The 24,136-nt window shown below is 47.5% G+C and overlaps 1 protein-coding gene across 1 annotated transcript; it reads right to left on the bottom strand.

Moving 5' to 3' along the window:
• Positions 1–16,539: 16,539 nt before the first annotated feature.
• Positions 16,540–17,811, bottom strand: LOC146347088 (uncharacterized). The gene is made up of 2 exons (XM_084851466.1): positions 17,410–17,811; positions 16,540–17,178 (listed from the first exon to the last, which is right to left on the bottom strand). Exons 1-2 carry the CDS (start codon positions 17,809–17,811, stop codon positions 16,540–16,542), a joined length of 1,041 nt encoding a protein of 346 aa, XP_084707592.1.
• Positions 17,812–24,136: the final 6,325 nt, after the last annotated feature.

Raw genomic sequence — 24,136 nt, 5'->3', positions numbered from 1 at the left:
CAGCTTATTCTTCCTCATCCAGCCACTCACTGTCTCCAGACATTTGGACAGGGATTCTACGGCCAACCTTGGTGAAGATTTGAATGAGAGGTAGAGCTGCGTGTCATCCGCATATTGATGACACTGCACCCCAAACCTCCTGATGATAGCCCCCAGCGGCTTCACATAGATGTTAAACAGCATCGGGGAGAGGATGGAACCCTGTGGCACCCCACAAGTAAGTGGCCACGGGTCCAAAACCTCCTCTCCCAGTGCTACCCTCTGATACCTGCCAGAGAGGAAGGACCGGAACCACCACAGTACGGTGTCTCCAATGCCCAACCCCTCCAGGTGGTCCAGGAGGATACCGTGGTCAACAGTATCAAAAGCCGCTGAGAGGTCGAGGAGAGCAAGGAAGGAGCATTCACCCCTATCCAAAGCCCTCCTCATATCATCTACCAAGGCGACTAAGGCCATTTCTGTCCCATGCCCAAGCCTGAAGCCCGACTGAAATGGGTCTAGATAATCAGTTTCTTCCAAGTATGATCAAAAACAAAGATGGCAAGGACCTAACAGAAGCAGAAGAGATCAAGAAAAGGTGGCAAGAATATATGGAAGATCTTATAGGAAGGATAATCATATCGGGGATAGATTTGACGGTGTGGTCAGTGAGCTAGAGCCAGACATCCTGAAGAGTGAGGTTGAATGAGCCTTAAGAAGCATTGCTAATAACAAGGCAGCAGGAGACGAAGGTATCCCAGCTGAACTGTTTAAAATCTTGCAAGATGATGCTGTCAACATGATGCATGCCATATGCCAGCAAATTTGGAAAACACAAGAATGGCCAACAGATTGAAAATGATCAACTTATATCCCCATACCAAAAAAGGGAAGCACCAAAGAATTTTCAAACTATCGAACAGTGGCAATTATTTCACATGCCAGTTCTTGGTTGTATGGGAATACCAACTCATCTTGTCTGCCTCCTGAGGAATCTGTATAACGACCAAGTAGCAAAGGTAAGAACAGACCACAGAACAACGGACTGGTTTAAGATTGGGAAAGGAGTACGGCAGGGTTGTATACTCTCACCCTAACTATTCAACCTGTACACAGAACACGTGCAACGTGCTGGGCTTGATGAAGCCAAGGCTGGAGTTAAAATTGCTGGAAGAAACATTAACAGTCTCAGATATGCAGATGGTACCACTTTGATGGCTGAAAGCGAGGAGGAGCTGAGGAAGCTCATGACGAAGGTGAAAGAAGAAAGTGCAAAAGCTGGGTTGCAGTTCAACCTCAAAAAAACCCAAGATTATGGCAACCAGCTTGATTGATAACTGGCAAATAGAGGGAGAAAAGGTGGAGGCAGTGACAGACTAGGCGCAAAGATTACTGCAGATGCTGACTGCAGCCAGGAAATCAGAAGACGTTTACTTCTTGGAAGAAGAGCAATGACAAATCTTGATAAAATAGTGAAGAGCAGAGACATCACACTGACAACAAAGGTCCGCATAGGTAAAGCAATGGTATTCCCTGTAGTAACCTATGGCTGCGAGAGCTGGACCATAAGGAAGGCTGAGTGAAGGAAGATAGATAGATGCTTTTGAACTGTGGTGCTGGAGGAAAATTCTGAGAGTGCCTTGGACTGCATGAAGATCAAACCAGTCCATACTCCAGGAAATCAAGCCAGACTGCTCACTTGAGGGAATGATATTAAAGGCAAAACTGAAGTACTTTGGCCACATCATGAGAAGACAGGATACCCTGGAGAAGATGCTGATGCTAGGGAAAGTGGAAGGCAGAAGAAAGAGGGGCCGACCAAGGGCAAGGTGGATGGATGATATTCTGGAGGTGATGGACTCGACCTTGGGGGAGCTGGGGGTGGCGACAGCTGACAGGAAGCTCTGGCGTGGGCTGGTCCATGAAGTCGTGAAGAGTCGGAAGCGACTGACCAAATAAACAACAAATGTACTGTATGTATTTACAGCATTTATATATGGCTCCACATCTAAGCAGATTCCAGAGCAGTGAACAATAAAAGATAAAAACAAAGAAACACCATATTAATTTTATTATTATTATTATTATTATTATTATTATTATTATTATTATTTTAAACAGAATACTGATAAAAACTGTGGCCGGTCAGCCAAGGAAATCTTCGTGGAATAAAGACATTTTCAGGAGCTGCCAGAAACAACACAGTGTTAGTGCCTGCCTGACTCCCAGAGCCAGGAATTCCATATAAAGGGGGCCACCACACTGAAGGCTCTTCTTTGTGTGGACTCAATCAGGCCATAGGCCCATATGGAACCACCAGGAGCATGCCCTCTGATGTCCTCAGTGACTGGGCAGTTGATAGGGGAGAAGGCGCTCTCTCAGGTATCCTCGACTCATGTAGAGTAAACATAAGAAGGGGAGAGTTGGACCATGACCCTGGCTCTCTGATGTTGTGCAAGCCACTACCCTGCCTGCTTGAGGTACACAGTTTAGCACAACATCTGCAATGGATTTCTTGCTCATATATAGCTATATGCCATAAGGTGTTCCATATGATCAGATGCCCCTTTACAGACATTGCTGGAAACATGTCTGTCAATGGGCCAGGGTAGGTCCATGATAATACTTTCTATTTCTCCACACATTTACTCTATGCATGGAGAAGATATGAATACTCTTAGATATAGTTAAGATTAAATTGATGGGAAACACAGTGAATTTTAAGAATGTTTGTTGTGGTCACGCGATATGTACAGGGGGGCAATATTTCTCTCATCACTTCTTATCCTGCAAGATTTTTGGTAATAGATAACTTAAATGGAATTTAAAGGTATTTTATTGCTGTAGATACATATGCTAATCAATACAGCTGTGGTCTTTCAAATGCCAATGTCTTGAGTCTTTTCCTTACCATTCCTTGTCTGTACACAATTTTGGGTGCTCCAAAACACGGGAGCTGAGGCAGGACAGTGGAGTTCAAATGGTAGAGTAGCAGGGGCATTGTGTTTATACTAATGTACATTGCCTTCTCTGGGTAACTGTCCTATTTGGTGATGTTTGTGTTGGCCTAACAGAGTTATTATCCAAACATGGATTTGGGATTTTTTTCCCTTATGGCCAACAGCTATTTTTGCTTTACCTTCTAATAGCAGAGTTCTAATAATACTCTAAGCATTGATCTATTAATAGTAGGCCTTACAAGTTGGCCAAATCGGAAAGTTATTTATTAGAAGATAATAAATATAGCTTTATTTTCCATTTCCAATTGTTCCTTGGCTCCAGTTGTTCTGGTAAGATATTAAAAACGTACATTCCATCTTTGGTTGTTCAGAGATTAAGTATTATATTACTATCGTTGTGTTACATTTCCAGGACGAATATATTTCTCAAAATAAATTGGTTAATAAATGATTTCACATATGTGATTAAGCTGTTACCTGTATTCTTGTAAAAAGGCCTACAATTTGTGAGTCATAACATACAGTAAGATGAAAATTATAAAATGAAGTTTGCAGGCAATGAGGACAACTCTCTCTGGTCAAAATTGTTTACTATCCATAGCAGAGTTGATATGCAATGAAGAGTTCACATACTACAGTAGCAGGTTTACTGTGTTTAAGGTGACAAAAATGGTCAAGGTTACTTTCATACTAGCCCCTGAAGAAGAACTCATTTATGACTCATTTTCATTGGTGTAGCCTGAGAGTTATCTAGGGTTAAATTACTTTCACATTCCTGTTTTTCAAAGGAAGTTAGGTAGTACAATTATGAAATACTATTCTATTCTTTACTTTTTACATCTGCTTTTTAAAAGAAGAGTTAGAATTTAAGCAGGATCCATCAGCTAAACATTACTTTCAAGATGTTACCTAAATTGTTGTATTTGCATTAAGAGTCCTTAGGATGACCAAAGTACAATTCATGGCCAAAAACATTTGCTTCAGATTTTATCTCTCAAGCTGGCTTACACATATGAGTGGTGTTTTGCTACAAGGTGATTGTTTAAATCTATTCCTGGAGTGACAGAGTCTACAGTTATTGAAATAATTGTGTTCACACATCTCTCCACTGAGCTTCATTTCGTTAAGCTGTGTCAGCATTCCCATTGTGAACCACACAAGCTTGAATGGTATAAAAAAGAGAATGATCATAGTTATATAAAATGCTAGTATTAGTATTCAAGGCCCAAGCACCATTTGGGAGGGGGGATCCAGTACAAACATGCAACATGGGCCCACTCCCACACACATACCACCAGCCGATCCCATTTGTACAATCCCATGAAAGAAAAAATTCTATTTTCATTCTGAAATTATATTGTCTACCTTTCTGTAGTAAGTTACACCATGCCCCACACTGGAACTTCTTTTTTTATCATGCCCCAAACATATGTGTATGTTTGCTTGCTTGCATGCTTGTTTGAACTAGACATTTACTCACACTTGTTTTTGGTCCACAAATCCTACCAGCATCACTGGCTCCCACTGTCCCTAGAAAATAACAGACCACCCCTCTAGAAATTGTTAGAATATGGATGGCACCAGATTTAGCCAAATGGAGCGGAAATCCATTCATCTCATAATATACCAACCATATAGAGGATCACCCCCTGCATCTGATGAAGCAGACACTAGTCTAGCCTCTAGTATGCCATAATAAATGGCATTTCAAGTACCATAAGACTCTTTGTTGTTTTTTCTGCAACAGACCAACATGGGTACCCCTTTGGGACCTGATTATTATGGTGCTTTGTCCCTCCCACCAGCTGCCATTCCCTCTTCACTATGCACAAGGAACTCTGGGACTGGTAGTTCTTGAGAGAGCATGTCAAATATGGAAGCACAAACCTTTCTGACACTCAAACTATAAGTCCTAGATCAACAGCACAAGCACACTCTCTCTGTTCTAGAGAAGGCCCTGGGCCAGCAATTCTCTGCTCCGAATGTTGCTTGTCCTGCTCTAACAACGCTTCTAATCGGCTCCCGCAGATCTTACCACATATGGGCAACAAGTACACTGATGAAGCAAAATAAGTTTCCATGTGTAGCCTAAAGCATGATATACAATTTAGCTTCAATTTACCCCCTAATGGTGATAAGGTTGCAGCCTGAGCCAGCCCCCTCCCCAGATCTTCCAGGCCCCCATGCTTGGGCCCTGCTAGCATCCACAAACTTTGCAATTAAGGGAACATTGTTATGTACTCCATGCCTTTGCTCCCTTCCTTATTGCTACACTGACAAAAGTTTCTACACTGTAACTTACAGTGTCAGGATATTACTACACACTGATATTACTACTACACTGACAAAACTATGTAAGGGCACAATCCTATGGGTGCTAGTCAGTGGCTAGAGGGCCATAGGACACGTTGGATCCTGGGAACTGACCTTCACCCCATCCCGCCCTGCATCGTAGGAAGCGCAGAACAGCCCTGCACTCCAAGCTCGGAGTGGCAAAAACGGGGCATTCCAGGGTGCATTCTGGGGCGGGGAGGGCAGAAATGCCAGTATGACACATCCAATGTGTCATCCGGCAGCCTCCTCCCCCGCTCTGCCTTCTCGTGGCTAGACAGTCGATATCAGCTGTCCAGCCACAAATGCAGGGAGGCTGAAGTGCGGAGGGGATGATCCTGCATTGGATAGGCAGTTGCCTCTGAATTCGGAGGTGGCCCTCCCATCCCAGTAGGATTGCTTTCGAAACATTACTGTGATCCAGCTATCTTTCTCCAGCTATCTTTCTATGTGCAAGAGCTCCAGCCAGTGATATGTGTCAAGGGCTTCCCCACCCACAAGGACTTTGCCTTTTGTTTCAGTGGAGGGGTCAGACCTGGGCATACATTCCTTTGTGCAACTGCACCCATATATACCCCCTTCCAGTTAAGTGAATATGGCAGACTGGAAAAGCAGAAGCTCCATGTGTGAGTTTATGTTCAACAACTTTCGATGCATCACTTAACAATTACAATACTGGTTTCTATTCAAACATATTTTTCTACCATGGAACATTTTTTACTACCTCAGGCTTTAATTTAAAATTAACACAATAGTTTAAGATGTTATAGCTTATCACTTTCAAAGAATTCCACATCAGCCTGTTATTTTACTTTCCTTTTTGTGTATGTATTTTAGGGCAATCCTAACGAGATAGGCAGCCGCCTCTGAACCCAGAAGCGACCGCCTATCCAAAGCAGGGCAGGAGAAGCATGGAGGGGATCGTTCCCTCCATGCGCCGCCTGCCTTGCTTTTTCAGCTAGACAGCTGATTGCGGCTGTCTAGCCACGGGAGCACGGAGTGGGGAAGGAGGCTGCTGTACGACACATAGGATGTATTGTGCAGGCAGCTACGCTCTCCCACCCTGGAACGCCCCCAGCTATGCCCTTTTCTGGCTGCTCTGTACTCCTCTTGCAAGCGCAGAGGACAGAGCTGTTCCGTGCTGCCTCCGAGGTCAGTTCTCCAGGAACCAGCCTCGGAGCATTGGGTCAGTTCCCGGAAAACAGCATACCCTATGGCCGTCTAGCCGCTATCTAGTAGCCATAGGATTGCTCCCTCCATCACTAAAGTGACCTATTTTTTAATCCTTATCATATATATCATATTGAATGTGAGACTTTGGTTTGTGCTTTCATATCAGCTTATCTAATGCAAAAAGCAATTTCTAATTTAGTGTAATACTCGGGATAATAATTAAGGTGAAAAGTTATCTTAGTATAAAAGTAAAAGCCAATGAATATGAATCATTCCTCTGAAGTCTGTTATGCAGTTCTAGAATAATAGCATTCAAAGAAATAAAATAAAATTTAAAACTGCCTTAAAGAGCAAGTGCCACTGTGCGTAGATTTGAAACTTGACAACCATTTGACATAAACCATATATTTTATTTTCAGAATTCATAGTATCAAAAGGCCAATAAGGAAGATTAAAGAAGCTGTCAGATTCCAAACAAATCAGCGCTTATCCAATGTTTCCACAATTTGAGGATGTTAAACAAATGTGCCCAATAAAATGTTTTTATTATTATTACATTAATGTGATTAATGAACAAATACATGTGTATGAGAATGTATTCTTTTTCAGGCAGGCAGACCAACTCAAAGGCTGAAGCTACACAAGCACAAAAATATGCCATTTTTTAAGCAATTTTCATATCTCTTACAGTCACATTATCCCCTTTTACCCCGTTATGGAAGAGTTGAAACCCATCGCGAAAGCTCCGGCATAACTTCCCCTACGACTTTTCTTCCTCGTCGTATTAAGCGTGATGTGGCTCCTCCTTCCATTTTAATTGCTGGTGTTCCCCTCCCCCCCCCACCTGCATCACAAAGCAGAGCCAATAGCAGAGCTGCGGATGGGATTTTTCCTTTTTCGGCTGCTTCTGTTTTTCCTTCTATTCACTCACGTCGCCGTTGCCATTTTCAAGCACACCACTCCCCACCTGGCATCCTCTCCTTTAAAAAAAATTTTTGTTGGTGCCATTTGTGCAGGTGTGTTATAGCGCTTCTACTTTCAGCATTTTAAACCTGCTGTCCCATGCGAAGCCCCTCTCCGAGTACCGTAACTTGCTGTTTACTATTTTTCACTCCTTCTCAAAGAGCCTGAATGTTCCCTCTTCTCCCCCAGGCACCAACGTTGGGCAACAATGTGTGTTCCACCAATGCAACACTGTTTCCCTATGTATCGAAATGTAACAACCACTTCCCCGTTGGTTGGTGCACACCTTTTCTTCCCAAGCCAGCTGATACAAAGTATCTTCTCCCTCCTTTCATGAACTTAATTTCTCTTTCTGGTTGCATCCTCACTGTATACCCCTTCCTTGTGTTTCCATGCTAGCTGTACTATGACCCCTCATTTCCTCCCTTGCTGTGCTAATCCCGCTTCCCCGACCGAATATCTGGGCTGCATTTTTATGTTGCTTGCAAACTTGAGGCCAACGCCTGGGTTGGGATGTACAACAAATGCTTCCTTTTCCATATCCCCCTTGGGCGAAGTCTCATTTCTATGCTCAATCCCTTATGTAACAAGTTTAAAGAGATTTTAGCTGGGTCCTTTGGTGGAGCAGTACTAGCGATGGAGGTTCTACCACAGGATAGTTTGAAGCCCGAGGTTATGGCCTTGCAATTCAAAGCACTTTTCAGGAAACGTGGCGGAAGGAATGCCTTGGTGGTCTCTCTCAGTAGATTCCAATAGCCAACTCAAGACACAGACGAATGGGAATTCTTTTCAAAGCTTTAATCCCATTACAGCTTAATGACTCTTTCAGATGCTAATCACCAGCAGCTAAAGCAAGGAACAGCAGCATGGCCTGAGCTGCAGGCAGGCAGTTGATCCCCATTTGAAAGAGAGTCAATTGAAGACCCAGAACTTATGGGCTAGGGAGAGATCCTCCCTCTTGCCCTTTGGTCCATGGGAGGCGGCCGTTGCTTGCGCGCCAAATGGGCACGATGCCTCCTTTCTGCGCCCTCCATTGCTCATCGCTCTTTGTCTCTGCGTCGAGCATCTAAGAAGCCCCCCTCCCACACTCCCTCACTACCTGGGTCACTATCTCTGGAATGCCGGCAGGAGGAATCTCTGCCAGGTGCTGAGCCTGTGAGGGATGAGCGGGCTCCACACCCACGGATTGCTGTTCCTCCTCAGAATCAGAACTGCTCTGGGGCTCTCTGGGCTCAGTTTCCACCCTGACAGTGTGCACCAATCCTTCTTCCAGCATCCAACCCCCCCTCTTTGCACCCACCAGAAGGTTCATATGTATACCTGCCGTAGAACGGCAGGTACTTTCAAAGAGCACATTTTGCACATGTCTGAAAATATCCCCACCCCCCTGGGCAGCCAGATGGTGTCCTTTTCATTGGCGCCATGAAAATGGGTCCCCGCCACTGCATATGGGCATTCACCTGCATGGCAGCTCTGGAGCCTCGCAGTCAGTGAAAATAGAAAAATGCTCCTCGGGGTTTCGGGTGTGTCTTGCTCGAACCTGCCTGGAACAGTTTCAAGTTCCAATCTCCCTTGGAGGATTGGCTGATCCCATCCCTGTAAAAACCACCTCGATGTTTTTCTGGGGAAATGGGGGGGCGGGATTTTATGGCTCCAATTGTGGTCCACGAACACAACCTGGAGCCGTTGGCCATGACATTCACTGAAATGAATAGCCAATTCTGGCACACACTGCTTGTGGCTGCTCTTTGTGGCTTGGAAATCTGAAGTGCTTATGACCGCCCCAATAGCAGCATTGTCCACGCTTTTGATTTCTATTTTGTGCAACGCCACCCCACAGAATCCCCATTGTTTCTGAAGTACATCTGGCTTATATGTGTCTATACTTTCTACCTCTGCAGGAGCCCTGTGTTGCATGTTGCATGTCCTTCACATCTCCCCATTACTGCCTTGATGAAGGACCATGTGGGGCAGCCGCAGCACGAAGGATGCTGGTGCCTCCCCGTCCCATCAGCCACCGGAGCAGACTCAGGAAACACCTTTCCGCCCATTCCCAGCTCCACCCTTGTCCTGGGATGCCATGTGCAGTTCCCCGGGGCTCTTTTGCAGCATGCTTGCCTTGCCACCATGTACCAGCACTTGAAAAGGCAATCTCTATAGGCCAGACTGAGGATGAGTGCACCATCACGTTAAAGGGCCAGTGGTGCCTTGGGTGCTGAAGCACCACCAGAGAATGTTTGGCCGTGATGGTGCAGACTTTACGCGATATCGATCAACAGCTGACCTAGGCTGGTATGGCCAGAAGCAGCACATGTCCGCAGGAAGAGACCTCGGAACTCTAGGGAAGTATAAGCTTCCCCCATAGGTCTTGTGTCTAGTAGTGCCAACTCTGACTGTATGTCCTCTACGTTTCTCTTTGCAGACCCAGCAATTGCCAACCCACAAGCCACTCTGTCACCTGCAACCCGCATGGCGATAATCAGAAACAGGAAGAAACGTCATGGGGCAAATGACACTGCTGATAGGATCATGCGTCACCGCAGCAAGGAAAACGGCCGGATCCTCTCTGCTATGCACAGGGATTCTGAAATATCTGCAGAATACGTGAGCAGATCAGGGAGGGAAGGTGACGAGTACCGGCAGGAGAGGCAGACAATGTTGAAATGCATGGACACCCAGACAGCGGTGCTCAAAGCTCTTTGGCTAAGCTGCCTGATGCGAATAATCCCCCAGGAACAGAACCGGGACATGAGATTGTAAGTATCTCACTTGCCCGTGCATCCCAGGCCCTCCAGTGATGCCATGATGATCAGCCCTAAAAGCCCGATGCTCAATGATGCGATGACAAGCACTCCAAAGAGACAGGGTCTCTTTCGGGTCAGACCCGCTCGTCGGCTGAAGCGCCCACAGCAGTTTTCACCATAGTCGCACAAACTGCCATGTTCTGCCTCAGTTAATGTCTAACCTTCCAGTTGTGCCCAGCTTCTTGGACAACCCCATATTGATGTCTCTATGCTTGGAGTTCTTTCTCATGCTGGTCCCTGATTTCTATTTTTTATGTGACACTTTTTACGCTCCCAGTGATCGGGACTAGCACCAGCCCTTTGTAAGGCCCAATCAACACATAGCAGTTATACCCTTATCACACCGTTGGCATAACTGTTGCCTGATTCCTGTGGGCACCAATAGGAATGTCAACGGTATGCCATTGGCACAACTGCCATGTGTTGATTCTGCTCGGGAGGTCAATTTCTGTAGTGGCGCTCCGTTCTTCACCAAAAACGACCCTGCAGTAGTCTTGTTTGCATGTCAGTAGAGGCTCGGGACATTTGATGTAGAGAACAACTTTGTTTATGGCAGGGTTTGGCTTTTTCTCAGCATTCATGTAAGCATTAAATAAAAAAAAAGAACCTTACCTCTCTATTTACAGATTAAAAAAAAGAAGTTCTCAAACTGCGAACCCCCTCATTATTAAAATGCGGAAACAAAGAACACATGTCCAGTAGCTGCTTTCAAAAGTACTCAGCACGGCACACGTGGAGCTGCTGACGTTCCATCAAGCAGCCATGGTTTCCCTCTGACAGTTCAAGCTGTGGTCTTTTTTTGTTTTTTGTCCAGGAAGACATGGTTCTCCACCGTGGTGAGTCTTCTCTCAGTGCTGCACACTGCAACATTGCTCCTCAAGTCATGCTTACACAGAGAGAAAAGGGGCACAACTCCATGCACGCCCCACCCAGCCCTGAACACTGCTGCATGCTGGAGTTGTGCTGCTGGTCACTCGCCCCAAGGGAGGCCTAGTGGTGGGCATGCAGCATAGGAACATTTACGTGTCTTGGTGACAGAGGCTTGAAGTGCATTGAAGCTATCCAGAACCGCGTCACCATGGCCACGCTGGGGCTGCACGGCTTTCTTGCATCACAGGTGACAACTCCTTCCTCTTCCCGGATTGGGAGCTCCCAGGCCATCCCTGGAGAACACCTGTGGGGGGAGATTGCACAAGTTTTGGCGATGCACTCTGCGTCATTTCACTCTTCCACCCTTAAATGGGGAGGGGGGTTCCTAATATTGGTCGAGGGAGGGCTCTCTCCTCCTTGTAGATTTTCCCAGCCTTGCCTGCGGTGATCATGTCAACGTGGTGCTTGCCCTGGAGCTTATGCATGACCCTGGGGGAAAAGTCGAGGACAGGTTTGGTTGAACGTAGGCTCACACTTGCCCCGGAAAGACAGCCACCCCCCCAAGGAATATTTATTTTAAAAGGGTGTGCCTGCTGTGCCCAGATTTATAGGAAGAGAGAGTACTTTCAGGAAGGGCCGAGTAATTACTGAAGCAAAGTAAGGTTGCTGACCTGCCCCGCGTCCCCGTGCGGCTGTTTCTTTCGGAAGTGTCTCGTCACTCACTGTAACATGCGGTCCTTCCTCCAAGGAGGAACGGGCAGAGTCCGCCATTCCCTCCTGGGCGCACCCTGGCACCTCCTCACAGTCACTCCCTCCCACAGAGTGAGGCCGTGCACGCTGCTGCGGTCTTTGTACCCTAGGAATGAAAGAGAGAGAGGTCCTGCTTCCATAGAGCACGGCTCTGACGCTTCCAGCAGTGAAGGCATAGCAGTCTTCAAGCATGACTCATTCAAGCAACGATGAGCCTATTTTTCCCTGCACGTTGTGCTGGCCAGGAAACAGTTAAACATGTACCTCAACTGGTGCACACCTGGAATTGGCCTCCTTGTACTTGGCATGTGTTTCAAGAGCCCCCTGCCTGCAGCAAACACGATGCCACTTGCACACCGGACAACATAATGTGCAGAGGAAAGGCACATTGCTGCACACACTCCTAAATGTGTGGCAGATGATGTTATGCCATTGGCTGTTTGAGTCTAGGTTCAATACTAGAGCAGTCACCCCATAGCACGCAGAAACAGCTGTTAACCATGAAGAAACAACCCGCAAGACCATGCTCCCCTGCTAGACATGTGCTGTGCTGCTGCTAAGACATAATGACCAACTCCCACACCCCCCACGATCCTTTCCATGTCTCACACGACTTGGAAGCTGAGAATGCAATGTAACGCCCCCTTCTTTTTATTCTCAAAGACGGGGTAAGTCAACAGTTGGGGGGGGGGCATATTCCAAAGACAGCCCTGTATACCCGAGGCAGTTGTACCTCCTCTTCTCTAAAATCTCTAGAGAGCAAACCCACCTGCAGGTTGTCTCTCCAGCCAACTAGGCTTTCCTGCCGTGACCCAGAGTTCATGTAGCCTGCCAAAATAGGGTGGTTCCTGCTCGCTTGGAGGGGACCCAGAGAACTTCTCCATGGCTTCAAAGAAGGCAGCCTTTAAAGTTTTGAATGTTGTTCTCGCCTGCAATGCAGTCCTCCGGAAGCCCTTCTCTGTGAGCACTCTCACAGCTCTCTGGAAGATATGGATGGTTGCCAGGCTGGAGCTGTGCATGATCCTCTCTGCCTCCCCGCTCCGTAACAGGGACGTGAGAAGGATAGCTATCTCCCTGTCCTGCCAGTATGCTACACGGGGGAGGGGGGAGCCATTTTGGGAGATAAATGGTCCTAGGCATGCAGGAACCATAGAGTGCATTATCTGTTTTGATAAACCACAGTGCCACCTCCTGATGGGCATGCGTACATGCGCATCATCACTCAACAGAGACAGGAATAGGAAGCAAGGGCAAAGCAATCTTTTTTTTTCGAGCACTCTAGAACAAGGCACACAAACATATTTTTGAAGTTGGGAATATGAGCAAACTTTGGCAGCCGTGAAACTTTGACAGACTGCTTTCAGCATAGAAATACACTCATCTCACTACTGCCACCCTGTTGTCCTACAGGTAATCCTGTAATTTTTTAATTTTAATTTTAATTTTTTTGTTTTTGTTTTGTTTGTTTGTTTGTTTTCTGGGGGATTTTGTTGTGTTTTTAGGGGTGGGTAGCCTGCCTGATAGGCGGGAGCGAGGGGGCATGTGTCCACCTGATGGAGGCAGTGGGGGGAGTGTTGGGGGCCAGAACATACCGAGGCTGGGCGGCAGGCGCTGGCGGAGCGCTAGGGGCAGGCCATGCCAGGTAAGGGGAACAAGGGAGAGATGTGTAGTATCTGTCCCCTGCTCCGGGCCTGTCCAGAGCCAAAGGATGGCTGGGGGAGGTGTGACCCCATCTTCTGGCCTTCGTTTGCTGCTCTGCAATGCCAGGTCTGTTACCCAGAAAACCTCCCTCATCCATGACATGATCCTGGATGAGGGTGCAGACCTGGCATGTATTACGGAGACCTGGCTGGCCAAGGCTGCTGCTCCAACCTTTGCAGCCATGTGTCCAGCTGGATTTTCGTATGCACAGCAGCCGAGGGCTAGGGATTGGGGAGGGGGAGTGGCTGTTATCTACCGAGAGTCCTTGGTCTTCACCTGACCCCCTCTCCGGGAGACCAAGGTTGCTGAGTGCATGTACTGGAGGTTGGGCCCGAAGGGCAGTCTGGGGATTCTGCTCGTGTACCATCCACCCAGCTGCACGACTGACTCCCTGGCCGAGGTGCTTGAGGTGGTCTCTGATGTGTGTGTGCAGTCCCCTGACTTATTGGTGTTGGGGGACTTCAACGTACATTCAGAGGCCATCCTCACAGGAGCACCTCGGGACTTCATGGAGACCATGGCCTCCTGGGAGCTGCACCATATTCTAACTGGGCCCACCCATGTAGCCGGTCATGCACTAGACCTTGTGTTTGTTTCTGGAGAAGCGGGGAGTGATCTGGAAGTCGGGGGTATATCCACCACCCCCTTGTCATGGTCAGATCACTATCTGGTGACACTGGACTTCTCGGTTCCACAACCCCTCCGCAGGGGTGGAGGACCCATTAAAATGGTCCGCCCCAGGCGTCTTATGGATCCAAATGGATTCCTGAACGCGCTTGGGGATTCTCTGGGGCACGTCAAGACCCTGGTGGGTGGCTAGAATGCCGCAATCAGTGGGGCATTAGATCAGGTGGCTCCAAAACGCCCTCTCCCCCTGAACAGGGCTCGGACTGCACCATGGTTCAATCCGTGGTTACGAGCTCTGAAACAGGAGGTGAGATGGCTAGAGCACCGGTGGCGGAAGTCTCGCTCCAAAGACAATCAGACACGGGCTAGAGCTGTATCTTCAGCCTATCACGTGGCGGTGAAGGCAGCAAAAAAGGAATATTATGCTGCCTCCATCGCGTCTGCAGAGTGCTGTCCCAGGAGGCTGTTCCAAGTGGTCCGGAACCTGGTCGGTCCTGTGGCTCCGGAACCACTGGAGCATTCTAAGGCCTCCTGTGAGGCCTTGGCAAGGCACTTTGCAGATAAACTTGATCAGATTAGGAGTGTTACTCCAAATGCTGTGGATACAGTTAGTGAGCAAGAGGCGACCTGTGGCAAACCAGTTTTGTGGGATCGGTTCCAACTTCTTCCTCCTGATGAAGTGGACAAGGTGCTTTCATCTGTAAGGCCAACCATCTGCTTACTTGATCCTTGCCCATCTTGGCTCATTATGGGCTGCAGAGAGAGACTGGGTGAGGGGATCAGGGCGGTGGTGAACGCCTCCCTTGAGGAGGGAGTGATGCCATCAGCCCTCAAGGAGGCAGTGATAAGACCGCTCTTAAAGAAGCCCTCCTTGGATCCTCAAGTTCTGAACAACTTTCGCCCAGTCTCAAATCTGCCATTTTTGGGCAAGGTGATTGAGCGGGTGGTGGCGGTGCAGTTGAAGGCACACTTGGAAGAAACTGATTATCTAGACCCACTTCAGTCGGGCTTCAGGCTTGGGCATGGGACAGAAACGGCCTTGGTCGCCTTGGTAGATGATATGTGGAGGGCTCTGGATAGTGGTGAATTCTCCTTCCTTGTTCTCCTCGACCTCTCAGCGGCTTTTGATACTGTTGACCACGGTATCCTCCTGGACCGCCTGGAGGGGTTGGGCATTGGAGACACCATACTGTGGTGGTTCCGGTCCTTCCTCTCCGGCAGGTACCAGAGGGTAGCACTGTGAGAGGAGGTTTCGGACCTGTGACCGCTCACTTGTGGGGTGCCAGAGGGTTCCATCCTCTCCCCAATGCTATTTAACATCTATGTGAAGCCACTGGGGGCTATCATCAGGAGGTTTGGGGTGCAGTGTCATCAATATGCGGATGACATGCAGCTCTACCTCTCATTCAAATCTTCACCAAGGTTGGCCGTAGAATCCCTGTCCAAATGTCTGGGGACGGTGAGTGGCTGGATGGGGAGGAATAAGCTGAAGCTGAACCCTGACAAGACCAAGGTACTTTTGGTGGGAGACAAGAAGAGGCTAGGGGATGTTGACCTGGTGTTGAATGGGGTACGGCTACCCTTGAAAGACCAAGTCCACAGCCTGGGGGTCATTTTGGACTCCCAGTGTCCATGGATGCTCAGGTGTCAGCTGTGAGCCGGACAGCGCTGTATCAACTCCATCTGATACGGCGGCTGCGCCCCTTCCTTCCCGACCACCTGCTCCCATCGGTAGTACATGCCCTGGTTTCCTCTCGTTTAGACTACTGTAATGCGCTCTATGTGGGGTTACCCTTGAAGACAGTTCGGAAACTGCGGCTGGTACAGAACGCGGCGGCTCGCCTGATTAAAGGCAGCCGCCAGTGAGATCACATCACTCCAGTGCTGAAGGAGTTGCACTGGTTACCAGTTGTTTTCTGGGCCAAATTCAAGGTGTTGTTTTTGACCTTTAAAACCCTATATGGTTTCGGCCCAGCCTATCTTAAGGAGCGCCTCCAGCAGCACCAGACAGGCCGCTTAACAAGATCAGCCTCAGATGGCCTTCTCTCTGTCCCATCAGCCAGGACAGCTAGACTGGTGGGGACGAGGGAGAGGGCCTTTTCTGTGGTGGCCCCCACTCTGTGGAACTCCCTCCCTAGGGAACTCCGTCATGCCCCCTCTTTAATGAGCTTCCGTTGTGCATTAAAAACGTGGTTGTTCAGGCAGGCATTTGGGGTGGGTTAGGGTATTTTAGAAAATGTTTGTATTGTAGAATTTTATTGTTTTAAACTGTTTTATTGTATGTTGTACATCGCCCAGAGTGGCTGGGTGACCAGCCAGATGGGCGATTAATAAATTTAATAATAAAATAAAAATAATCCTTAATTGCATCCCTGGCTACTTTACCCGCTCAGACTGGACATTGCAATCTTCCGGGTAGGGCAGACCCAAGGTTGGAAGAATGATGGTGTTTTCATCCTGGATATTTTCTGAAAGGGCTTGTCGCTTGGTCTTGCGGATGTTGTGCAATATAATGCAGACACAGATGACCGAGGGCACATTCTCCTCCACAACCTCCAATTGTCCCGGCTTTTCAGCCTTCCAAATGCCCTCTCAACAACATTCCTTGCCCTGCTTAAACAGTAGTTGAAGTGAGACTTCTTTCTGTCCAGGTGCCCACTGTAAGGTTTCATCAGCCAGGAACGAATGGGGTATGCTCCATCTGCGACAATAAGGGGGGGTATCTCTACATCCCCTAGGGTCCAGGTTGGGTTTCTGGGAACAAAAGCTCCAGCCTCCATCGCCTCGAACAGTGCTGAATTTCTGAAAACGTAGGCGTCGTGATTTCTCCCGTTCCAGCCAATTTCAACATCCACAAACCACCCGGAATGATCCGTTGTTCCTTGGAGCAGCATGGAGTAGTAGTTCTTCCTATTTATGAAATCACTGCCTTGCTGAACCGGGGATTTTATACAAATATGCGTACTGTCCACCACTGCAACACAATGAGGGAACCCGAGGGCTTCAAATCCATCCATGATCTGTGTTGTGTCAACGTTTTTTGAAGGTGGGGGGGAAGGGGGGGAATAAAATGAGGAAATTGTTAGCTCTGGTTTGAATTAATAGGACACAAATTTAGACAACTCCTGAAAAAGCCCATGCACACATCCGCTGAGACGCGCACATGGGGAAGGACACTGACACAAGGACGCACACGCAGGGACAGGTTTTGCACTGGAGAAAGAGTCAGGACATCAGTATGAATCACTTACTTTCATGGCATCTCCGAGGAAAGCTGTACGTCGAAGGAGGATGTGTTCCATTGCCAGACAAACCTCCACAAAAATCTCAGCCACCGTTGATCTTCCAAGCCCGAACTGTTCAGCGGCATTCCTGCAGAAGCAAGGGTTGGCAAGTTTCCAAATTTTCACAACAACCCTTTTCTCAACACTGACTGGAACACATATCACTGTGCGCCCCCGTGGTAGTGCAGGGGTCAACGCAGCCACGATCTCAAAGAGGGTGCCACGAGACATCCTGAAGTGCTCTATCCAGCATGTATCGTTCCAGACCCTGAGAACGAAGTTCTCCCACCAGTCCTTGCTTGAAGGTCGAACCCAGTACTGGCGGAAGATCAAGGGCATTTTCAGTTGGGCCATGAAGTCAGATTTCATGTTCAGGTTACTTTGAAGCCTGGCGGAAGAATAATCTCGGTGCCTCTTAAGAAATCTGAGCACGAGCAAACGAGATCATCTCCTGTTTGCTCGCTGAGCCTCAATGAGAGTCAAGGCCCGATGAGCAACACATATACAGCTCAGAATAGGGATGTTGGAGAATTCTACCACGGATCTCAGTGAGGCCGAATGCCAGTGCATTCGGCCCCCTGAAATCCATGGCAGAAGAAAGCCCCCTGCCCCACCACCCCACGAAAGGTGCGCGAAACGGACAACTTACCTGGTGCTGTTCGCGCTGCTTTGCAAATGGCGGCTGCGTGAGCGGCTGCCATTCGCTTCTTCATTATTGCCGTGATAGGCTATATAAATACTTACGTAGCCTATCACGGCTAATGCATTTGCGTCCCTGCGGAGGCCACGATAGGCTACGTAAATATTTACGTAGCCTATCGTGGCAAAAATGGGAACGCAAATGGCGGCCGCCATAGCCGCCGCCATTTGCGTTCCCTTTTTTTTTGCTGTGATAGGCTATGTAAATATATACGTAGCCTATCACAGCAAAAAAAAAAAGGGAACGCAAATGGCGGCGGCTACGGTGGCCGCCATTTGCGTCCCTGCGCAGCCCAGCAGCTGGATGTCCAGCTGTGGGCGGCCCTGGCCAGCAGCTCTGTGGAGTTGCCGTGGAGTGGAGCCGGCCGTGGAGAATTTCGGGGTTAGATGGAGCGCCTCTCCCCCACCGCGGATGTCCCTGGACGAAACCAGGTAAGTGTTTCGTACATCCATCCCTAGCTCAGAAGGAGTACAGCTATTTCAGTGTTCTCGATGACAGTGCTCGAGTGGGTGGCAGGATCCATGGTGTTAGGAGGGAAATGAAATTGACCCGATCTAGCATGAAATTTCCAATGGAACCTTGAGAATGGAACCCCGGCTAGGTTGCGGAGGACCGCACATGCATGGAAGAGTAAAAAGAGGTTTTAAAAAGGGTGGTGCCTCAGCCACACAATGAATAAAGTAGCAACCAATGGGGGCATTCGGATTAGCCTGAAGCTTCCATTTATAATACTAGAAATAATTGAGAATGGAACACCCACCAGGGTGTGCATGAGCACACATGCGCGGAAGAGTAAAAACTAAAAAGAAAGAAAAAAGGGAGGTGCCTCGTGCAAGCAATAAGTAAAGGAGCAACCAATGGGGGCAGTTGGAGAAGCCTGAAGTTTGCATTTTGAATACTAGAAAGACCGTGGTGTGCCTTTCCATGCCGTTACAGCTAAAAAACAGAGACGTTACAGAAAGGGCAATGTGACCCATTGCAGAAAAAAATGTTAAGGAATTCAGCAGTATAGCGCAGCAGTCAAAACGTTATTAGTGAAGGTGTAGCTTAGGCCAAACATGTGAAATGGGTACAAATCAACCAGCATTTGATTTTTTTAATTATGTACTTCTGTCATGTTTCAAAACCAAGATGAAGCTGTGCTGACGCTATAGATAACAATACAATACTCTGAGTATTTACTCAGAAGTAAGCCCTGTTGCATTCAATGGGGTCTGGTCTCAGATAAGTCAATATAAGATTGCAGATTGATACATCCCCTGCAAATTCCATTTCTTATATTACATTCTTATATGTCTCTTATATTATGCCTGCCTTCACCCTCCAGTAGATAAATCTATTTCTTACGCACCTTGATAATGGAAAGACGGGTACGTATTCATCCATATAAATGTACCGTTTCTGCTCACTGTTAAATATTCCTTGGATTCTGTAATTCCCATATCTTCTAAGCACCCTTATTTCTAAACAAGGGTTTTAGACTTCAATTGAACCGGTACCCTCACAGAAAGCAAATGAAACCATTTAGCCTCCAGCCCTCTCTCTGCTTAAAATGAAAGGTTATAATGACACTGTAAACAAAGCAACAGTGGGAAGTAAAGATCTGATTCAATTTGAAACCTGCCTCTCCCTTCCTTTCCAGCTGATTGAAACCTCTACCTTGCTGTGAGAATGAGTAACACACAATCACAAATACGCACACATATGTGCACACACACTTGTTGAGCAAAGGTTCAGTCCCTGGAAAGTCAAAATAAGTGAGAGTTTCCATTATTACTGCCAGCCTAGAATCACTGCACAGTGCTCACTTACTTAAGATTATTTGCACAGAATTTGGAGCAAGGTCCAAGGGGTCACGAAGAGTCGGACACGACTGAAGGACTGAACAACAACAACAAATTTGTTACCATCTTCTAGACTTGAGAGCTACATTGTTTCCAGTTTGGACTTCTTTAATTTAGTCCTTTGAATAAATGGATGTCTTTCGTCTACATATACACTCTCCGCCCCAATCCCTGCTCCCCTTGCCTGTTATTACTTTTTTAGTTAGTAAGGAGATTATAATAATGGTGCCTCAAGATTTATCCCTATTAAGGCTTTCAACTGGACATACAATCATTCCTAAGGGTAACTCCTTAGAACACTGGGCATCATAGTTAACATTCAAACAAGAGGAAATAAAGTATGAAGGTATGCCAATTCTTTTCACATTTCTCCCCACAGAAATATTAATTATACAGATTTTAGCTAAATTAAAGAACACGTTCATTGGCTGTGACCTCCATTTCTCTCTCTGCTCTGCAAAAGGACTGGCAGAGGGCAGCCTTCTTTGCTCCCTCTCCTGCCCTCAGGCACATTCACCAAGTGAGACCCATGCAGTGCCAGCTCCAGGTCTTTGAGGGCTCTTGGGCAGGACAACCTCAAGGGGGCCCCTGCATCCGTGAATCTACCTTCACTCCAACAGGGTCACCAGATGCTGTTGCTGCCCATCCTCTTTCTCATCATTGAAACCACTTGCTTGTTTGGCAGGCTGAGAGCCAGTGAGCAAGCAGGCCATGCTATCTGCCGAGCCTCCTCCTCACCACCACCACTGTCTGGCCAGAGCCAGAGGCAAATGAAGAAGCAGGTTGCAATGGTGAAGATGGGGAGCAACTCCAGAGGGTTCTTGTCAGTGGGCCCCTGGAGGGGTGCGGGCCCTCAGAAAGTGCCCAACCATGCCTATCCTTAATGTTGGCCATGCCTATGCATACTCCACCTTCATATCCAGCCAGCTGCCTCCTAGCTGCTCTTCTCCAAGCATGAATAACCTGCAGGTTGGGATGGGGAGGTATACCCCAGCACAGCCTTCCCCAGCCTGGCACCCTCCAGATGCTGGCTGGGAATTATGAGAGTTGTAGTCCAACACATCTGGAGGGCACCAGGTTGGGGAAGGCAGTCCCAGTACATGCTCTTAGCTGTTGGACTAGGATGTTCTAAAGCAATCCTTTTCAATGCTTTTCTAAAGACAACTTTGTGACATCAAAAATAAAACTATGTTTTTCTCTGCCTTTGAAATAAATATGGGTGTTTGGTATCATTGATTTCTGTTTATACTTTGCTTAACGTAATTATCTCTTCACTTGGTTGAACTAATTGCTTCAGGTGAGTTAAATTCTGGTAGCCTCAGCTCCTGGGGAGAAAACGGCTGTGGCCATTCTGTCTGTCACTAATCATGAAATTAGAGAACCTGATTCACCATGGAAACACAAGGCTCTTGAACTAATCCATCAACCTTCAAACTACAGAAACTGAATCAAAAATAATAGTACAGCTGCTGCTCAGAAATAACAGTGGAGATAACAGGATCACACCACAGCAGGCAAACGTTGAGACTGAGAGAGTGGGTTATTTTGTGTCTTACAGGAACAAAATGGAAGGAATTCTGGCAAGGAATCAAATAACCTTCCTTTAACTATGGGAACATCCCAGAATGCAATGCAAGGACTCAATGTTCTTCTCAAGTGAACAACTGCATGCTTTTTGTGGGAGCAATGATGCATTGTCAGCTGCACTCTAGAAGGCACATTATAGAGCCTCTGCACAGCATGCATTGATCCCTTGACTGGGGGATTAATGGGCTGGGACAGGGAAAGGTTGCACAACACAGTATCTCCTTTATTGGGATGCAATTTTTATATTTATTCCAGACTTGTATTAAAGGGCCTGAACACATAGAAAGATTCCATGTGGCAATGCTGTAATAATTAGGGCTGTGCAGGGACCCCCCGATCCAACTCAGAAGCCACTTCATGGCTTTGGAGGTGGACCCAACTCAGCTCTAACAGATTCAGGGGGCCCCTGACCCGACTCGGCCTTGAACCCAAGGTGGGATTCAGATGTCAAAGCCTGCTTTGGGTCCCCCCGATGTCCCTGCACAAACCCCCTTACCTAGCCGCCACCTCTGCCGCCTTGTCTTCCATCGCCCTCACCACCGCCAATTCCTGAGGCCTGGATGCGCCGCCACCTCTGCTGCTTTGTCCACCACCGCCCTCACCACCGCCAATTCCTGAGGCCTGGATGCGCCGCCGACTCTTACTTCAGGGAGTCGCCATTTTTAAAAGGTGGCAGAGATGGCGAGGATGGCGACGGAGGTGGCGGCAAGGATGGCGGAGGCGGCAAGGGTGGTGGCAAAGACAGCGATGGAGGCGGTGGTGGCGGTGGCTCAGGTAAGGACCTGGTGTGGCTGGGCCAGGGGTGCCAAAGCTCCGAAGCACACTGAGTGCTTCAGAGAGCCCCCAACCCTCTCTGGGTTGCTTTGTGCCCTGTCTGCTTCATCTCGGAAGGGGCTCAAAGTGACCCGAAGCAGCCCACTTCGACTCGGGGTTCGGGCCTCAGGCTGAAGCGGTGCATAGCCCTAGTAATAATGCTCTCCATTTTTAAGAAAAGCTACTAAGAACTGCCCCAGCAACCTTCTTTCCAGTCATTAGGAATATTCTCTCAAATGTCCTTCATTTTCAGGAACATCCTAAATCCATCTTCATTCCCACCATGAACTGGTAGAGATTAGCTTTCTTATACTTCTCAACCATCTACTCTCCAGTGTTTGGAAAACAGATGTAATGTTGATAAATCTGTTGGAGCCTCATAATGTGAGATACTTGAGAGGTATGCTGTGGGAAACTACCCTATGAAGCTTTGGCATGCCAGGAAATCATGCACTTCCCTCAGTCCCATAATCTGTGCTAGGGCTGGCGTAGGTGGAGTAGGGCAGCTGCCTCAGGCATCAGATGTTGAGAGGCACAGAGTGGACAGGGCTGTGTGTGTGAGGTGACCTGCTCTTTCCCCCCAAAGCTAGGCTGCTGCTCTCAGGGCCAGTAGAGAATGCGGTCCATCACCATGTGTTCCATTGCCACTTGGAATCTCTGAAGAATCTGGGATGTTTTGCATGCAGAATCCCTGGCATCTCACGGTGGGCTGGAAAAGCTCCTGCCCGGAACCCTGGAGAGCCACCGCCAGCCATTCTCAACAATACTGGGCTAGATGGACCAATGGCCTGGCTCAGTGTAAGGCAGCTTCCTAAGTTCATACATACATGGAATGGGGCAGGCACCATCTTGTCCTTCGACTCAGGCAGCAAAATGTCATGGCCCAGCCCTGACTTTTGCCACCTGATCCCCCTTCAAGGTAGCCAACTTTCCCATTTCCAAACTGCTTGTCAAGTTTCCAGTTTGTCAGGTGTGAATGTCTCCCTCGCACTGTCCCCTGCCCCAGCCCACCACTTATTTGTATGACAGTACAAAGCCTTTCCTATTGACTGAAAAATTAAGCACTGCACATCTGTGGATTGCATATGTATACTAGAAATGGTCCGCACTATCATCACCAGTTCTCCTATTTGTCATTCCCATAGCTGCTTTATAGTGAATATATCTTCCACAAGTAAGTTATTGTCATAACAAATTCTTTTTTCTAATGATTGCTCCATTTGTCGCAAGTTGCAACTCAAGGGAGTGAAATGGTTAGGTCAGGAACACCAGAAGCATCAGTTTTGTTTTCCACACAATATAAGAAGACTCTGGTGGCATTTAACATAAAGTCAGGATTTACTTTGTGTTCGCTGCTCCGCTGCTCACATTACTATTTTTCTGCAAGGAGATGTCATTGGAGGATGTGGTTTTCTAAGTATAACATTTTCTTCTTGCTAGATTTCTGCTTATTTTTTATAAATAGATGCCATCAAGTGTGTATACCAACCATGGAAATAAATGAAAATTGATGGAAATAAAATACTTTTTTCATTCTTTGTACACCCTGAGCCAGATTCTCTGCTGGAGTAAATCAGAAGAGCTCTGCTTCCTGTGGCACTTTAAGCTAATTCTATACCGACAATAACAGTGGTTTTTGTTTTTTGTTTTCACCTATTAATATGTGCTACTAATACACTGGCAAGGACTGGGCTGTTTTAATAGCAGTTTTGTGGTGATGTAGAACAAAATTTTAAGGAATATTGGATTC

Source organism: Heloderma suspectum, chromosome 4 (assembly GCF_057233095.1).
Source record: "Heloderma suspectum isolate Gila_16-S chromosome 4, 16-S_ref, whole genome shotgun sequence".
Taxonomy (NCBI): domain Eukaryota; kingdom Metazoa; phylum Chordata; class Lepidosauria; order Squamata; family Helodermatidae; genus Heloderma; species Heloderma suspectum.
The sequence above is the reverse complement of the archived record's forward strand: the minus strand, read 5'-3'. Positions and strand labels throughout refer to the sequence as shown.

Excerpts from the sequence above, each read along its gene's own strand:
- LOC146347088 (XM_084851466.1), bottom strand. The coding sequence starts at position 17,811 with ATGAAATCTGACTTCATGGCCCAACTGAAAATGCCCTTGATCTTCCGC. Across the intron at positions 17,179-17,409 it reads TCCTCGGAGATGCCATGAAA|ATCATGGATGGATTTGAAGC; the intron begins GTAAGTGATTCA and ends GACACAACACAG.